Source organism: Arachis ipaensis, chromosome B10 (assembly GCF_059453495.1).
Source record: "Arachis ipaensis isolate K30076 ecotype BB chromosome B10, ASM5945349v1, whole genome shotgun sequence".
NCBI classification, from domain to species: domain Eukaryota; kingdom Viridiplantae; phylum Streptophyta; class Magnoliopsida; order Fabales; family Fabaceae; genus Arachis; species Arachis ipaensis.
In genome coordinates this window covers 109,130,897-109,135,989 of record NC_142435.1, presented here as the reverse complement: position 1 = coordinate 109,135,989, position 5,093 = coordinate 109,130,897, and the positions used below count along the sequence as shown (strand labels likewise).

The window sequence follows — 5,093 nt, the reverse complement described above, 5'->3', positions numbered from 1 at the left end:
TAGGATAGCCGCTGGTAGCAGCAGTACACTACATCTATTGAGCAATGAGGGTGACACAAGACAACCCTTGGGAGTATCTCACCACCACCCTTGATCAGATGAGAGCTGCTAAGGACTCTCAGTGCCAAGAGATTTCCCAGCTGAGATAGGGCTTTAGCCATCTGAGAGGCCCATATGGACCATAGCCAGAGGAGAGAGATTCCCACCATAGAGACTGAGGTGGCTAAGTTCCTTTCACTTCCTATTTTATTCTGCCATTACTATGTTATGTTCTTATTTTCTGCTATTTTGTCTTAGTGTCTGCATGATCTTTTGTTGTTTTAATTCCTAGGTTCTAGTTTTATTTTCTATTTTAATTCTATTATTTGCTTTTAGTTCTAAAAGGTTGTCTCATGTATCGCTCACTGAGCTTGAATTCAAAATAAAAAGAAAAAGAAGTGATGTATTGCATGAGAAATAGAGTTTATATCAAAGAGTATTCTTATTTACTTAAATGTGGTGGTATTATTTGTGATTTTAAATGCATGATATGAATAGTGCATATTTGAATTTGAATAAAAGGATGTTGATGTATGAGGAATAATAATTTCGAGAATTATTATGAATTCTCTGAAGTAAACAAAAGCTTAATCCTTGAAGCAAAAGAAACAGCAAAAGAAAAATAAAAACAAGGTCCAAGGCTCTGAGCATTAATGACTAGGGAGGTCAGAGATGATTAAAAACTCAAAGAGTTGCTTCCCTAGTCATATGCTTATGGTGTACATGTGTCAAGTAATCCTTGAGATAGAGCACTAAGAGTCGAGATCAAGTGCATTTAACAGAGTATGCCAAAGGCTTTGAGCACCACCGTCTGGGAGTAACTGAAAGAAAAATCAGAACCTAAAGAGAGTTCCCCAGTTAAGTGCTCGTGGTATTTTTGTGTCAAGTGAAACTTGAGACAAAGCATTTAAAGTCATGGCTAGGCTCAAAGTGCAAAGCACTAAAGAAAATAAAATTAAAGAAAATTTGCTATGTTCAAGGATTAAACCAAAGTATAAAGGCCAGATAATTCATAATATTATCTAGATTCCAATTCTAAATGACAGTGACATTCCTCTGATTCAAAGGATAGTGAGATGCCAAAACTATTCAGGATTGCGATGTATAAACCCCACTTTAAGAAGAGACATGAGCTTAATTAAACACTCACTTTTCATGCAAATTCACATCCTAAGCCTATATTAGTTTTGGTTACTTGAGGACAAGCAACAATTCAAGTTTGGTGTTGTGATGCGTGAGCATCTTTCATATCTTTCTCCTCTTCATGTTGACGTTACTTCTATTCGGGAGAAATCAACGGTGGCACCGCTGATCTTCCATGCATGGTTTGGCCAAGTGGGAGCCCAGGAGGTCGAGTAGCTGATTTTGATGTTTTCTTCTTTGATTCCTCATTTAGAAAGTTTCCTTGGTGTTTCGGTTTGGTGGCTGTCACACAAAGGTAGGGTTTGGTAATTCAGTTATAATTAAATATGTTCTTGATGTGTGATTGTTGATTGGATGATTGTGGCTTGAAATTGAATGATTTTGTGTTTGAATTTCGATGAAATATTGTTGATTTAGTGTTTTATGTTCCGTTTTGATGAGGCTGCCAAAATGTATCTGTTCTGGATGTTTTTGGGCTGTTAAATTTGCTGTGGTTTGGTGGTTGAAAGATTAAATTAGAAGCTATGAAAAATCGGTAACCATAAAACTCAAAAATGGATTAAAAATCAAGTAGATATTTTGAAAGATCACAAGAGAAGATTTTGGTTTTGAAAAGAGTATTTGTCACCAATATAAATATTATTTTTTAAAAATAGTAATTATATAAGTTTTGGGGGTATTTTGAGTAAAAAGTAAATGTTTCAGAGTAAACCAGATATATTATAAAAGATTAGGGTTATTTTTAGAAATATGAAATTAAATTAGTAATTTTATAAATATGAAGTTAAATTAGTAATTTTATAAAATTTTGGGTTAAAAAGTAAAATATTTAACAAGCTTGAGATTTAAAATGGAATTTTCTAAAAATTAAGAATAAAGCCCTACAAACTAGTTTTTGATATCAAAATAAAAATATTAATATTAATACTCTTTTATTATTATTATACTCATACTAATTTAATTATTATTCATTTTATTAAAGATATTACATTATAAGAAAAGAGAGGTAAAACAGTTATAATCCCTAAAAGCTTTAGAAAGACAAAGTTAAGAATCTTATGATTCTTCTTTCATAAGACATTTAGGGAAAGACGAGAGAAGAGCGTGAAAATAATTTGAGATATTAAAAGAAAGAAAGTAAAAGAATGAAGAAAGAAAAGCAAATGATTAAGCGATCTCTGCCACAGGAGAGCAAAGAGCGAAGACTAAAAGAATATAACGAATCTCTACCACATGAGAGCAGAGCATAGAAAAGAAAAGAATGTATTAACTAAAGAAATATCTGCCACAAGAGAGCAGATATCTTCCACAGGAGAGTAGAATGAAAAGATAAAAAGATTTTAAAAGACTATCTACCACATGAGAGCAGATGCAACCTTGTTTGGGCCTTAGTGCTAAACGTAACGCGGGGACGCTCGTAGGTTACATTGCTTTTCCAGACATACATGAGTACCCGGGAGCTGCGCCTATGAGTCAAAGTTCACTTACAAGGGTTTATGACAGGCATATATGAGCATTAAAAGTGCTGCGCCTATAAGACAAGGGTTTTTTTACAGAGGTTATGCCATACTGTGCTTAGTCTGGGAGTAAGCTTTGGAAAAGCCATATCTGACCAAAGTGTTAGATTTCGTTGGGAGTGGGTAGAAATTGACAGATGAGTTCATTACCTGCACTAGAAATAGACATGCATCATACTTGGTTGTGCATATTTCTCTGTGAGTTGTGTCTCTGTGATTGTGTGTGTGCTGTGTGTTTGACTTCTATGTTCTTTATTTATTAAGTTGAATATTTTCTGTTACTTGTTGCTATTGGGTAATAATAGTAAAATGAACTTAACTTCTAACCCTGACCCTACTAAGGACTTCCCAGTTCTTACCCTCTCTTTCTACCCTTTCAGTTACAAGTACGAAGGTTTATTCTGAAGCTGTAGAGGCATAGAAGAATTTGTTTGCGAATTGAGTTATTGTTAGAATTTGTTTTTTCTCTCGCCTTGTTAGTTGAAGTTTTATTTAGAGGCGTAGGTTTTGGTATTATTTTTGTAAGTAATATTATAATGTATTATTAATATTAAGTATGTGAATATGTGTTGTTTTTTCTTGTAAGATGGAAAAGTTTTAACTTTTTAGAAATATTGTCGATAGATTAAGTGCATAAAGGCTCAATATTAAATAGATAATAAAGAAATTAGGTTAGTAACGTCTCACTTTTGGTACGATCATGATGTGCTGGAAGTTAGGTCATTATAGGTTTCGGCCTGTTTGCCAACCCTAATGAAAGAATCCTAAGAAAATAAGAGCATATATAACTATTTTATTAGAATATCAATTTTGCACTAAACTTTATATCAAAAGGCTAATGAATGTTTATGGAAACCTAGTATTTTACTAACCTCATTAGAAAAGCAATTGCCATTTGATGTTGTGCTCCCTGTTATACATTTCATTCCAAGTTAGAAATAAGAGTTATAGATAAATTAGTTATATCTATAATCAATAATCATACAAAAATATAAATCATAACATGTTAAAATAAAAATACTATTTTTCTTACGTAAATATTATTAAAACTTCCTTGAACATGACATTTGTTATTGATGACTTTGGATTGCCGTCTTCGTTTAGAATTAGAACCTTTAAGCTACTACGACTCTTAACTATTGACAAAGCAACGTAAAGTTGCGCATGAGTAAACACTGTTTTTTGCAAGTAAATCCCTACATGTGATAATGATTGACCATGACTCTTATTGATGGTCATTGCAAAGCACACTATTAATAAAAATGATTTCCGTTGGAACTTAAATGACAATCCTGAATCTGAAGGGATCAACTTCATTCTTGGAATGTATACTTTGTCACCAATATTTCTACCAGTCATTACCATCGCTCCAATTATGTTATTGCCAAGCTTGTTAACTATTAACTTTGTCCCATTCCATAAACCTGAAGTCCGGTCTATGTTTTGCAATAGCATTACAGCGACTCTTGCCTTTAAAGTCAACTTGTGATTAGGTAATCCTAAACAATTGATGTTATTTAGGAATTCTATTGTGAACCAATGTTGTTGTATATCTTCATTCTCATCAGTTTGACATGTTGTGTCAAAACGTAGATACTCCTTTTCCATACTTGAGAAGATTGTCAATACGAAATCGTTTACCTTCTGGACACTCTCAAATGTGGGTGAAAGAATTGCCCTACTTTAAAAATACCTATTGTAAGACCTCAGATATTTAGAAATTAAATACTGAGTTATTTGTGAATTGGTATACTTAATTATAATTTTAATTTCTGAAAATTATTTACCAAAAGAAATTAAATCAAAGTTATGAGACTTTGAGTTTAAAAATAACTAGAACTCATATAATTTTCATAGATATTTAGGTATTTTCTCATTTAGAATTTAAAGCTTTAGTAATAAAAAAATAATGAGAATTTTATATAGTTTAATTTGAATATTGAGATTTTAAATTTTATTTTATGAATAAAGAATAACTAATTTGGTTATCTATAATTTTTGAATTAGAGTATTTATTTGAAAATAATTTTTGAGCTAAAAAATAAATAGTATTCTCAAAAGTAATTATATTGAACTATACTTCAAATACTACTCTTTTTACCTAATTCTAAAAACCCTAACCCTAAAACTCAACACTCACACATACACCCTCTCTCTAACCCTAACTTAGCCGCCATCCCCTTACCACTTTCATTCCTGTAACACATACACACACATACGATAGAAGAAAGAAGAATAGCAGATAGGGAGGATAGAAAGGAGATAGCGGCGGCAGGGTTGGGTGTCATCGTCACCGTCGCCATCATCGTCGAGGAGAGAGAGAGAGAGAATGAGGGGACAAAACATGAGCTAGAAGAGAGGAAGTCGCCGCCACACTGCACGTCATCGTTGGAT

The 5,093-nt window shown here is 32.7% G+C and overlaps 1 protein-coding gene across 1 annotated transcript; it reads right to left on the bottom strand.

The window, feature by feature from the left end:
- Nucleotides 1–3,728: 3,728 nt before the first annotated feature.
- Nucleotides 3,729–4,307, bottom strand: LOC107620830 (uncharacterized). The gene has a single exon (XM_016322938.1). It carries the CDS (start codon nt 4,305–4,307, stop codon nt 3,729–3,731), a length of 579 nt encoding a protein of 192 aa, XP_016178424.1.
- Between the last annotated feature and the right edge of the window lie 786 nt (nt 4,308–5,093).

Bases quoted from the DNA above. Each gene is read 5' to 3' on its own strand.
- LOC107620830 (XM_016322938.1), bottom strand. From the start codon at position 4,307: ATGGAAAAGGAGTATCTACGTTTTGACACAACATGTCAAACTGATGAG.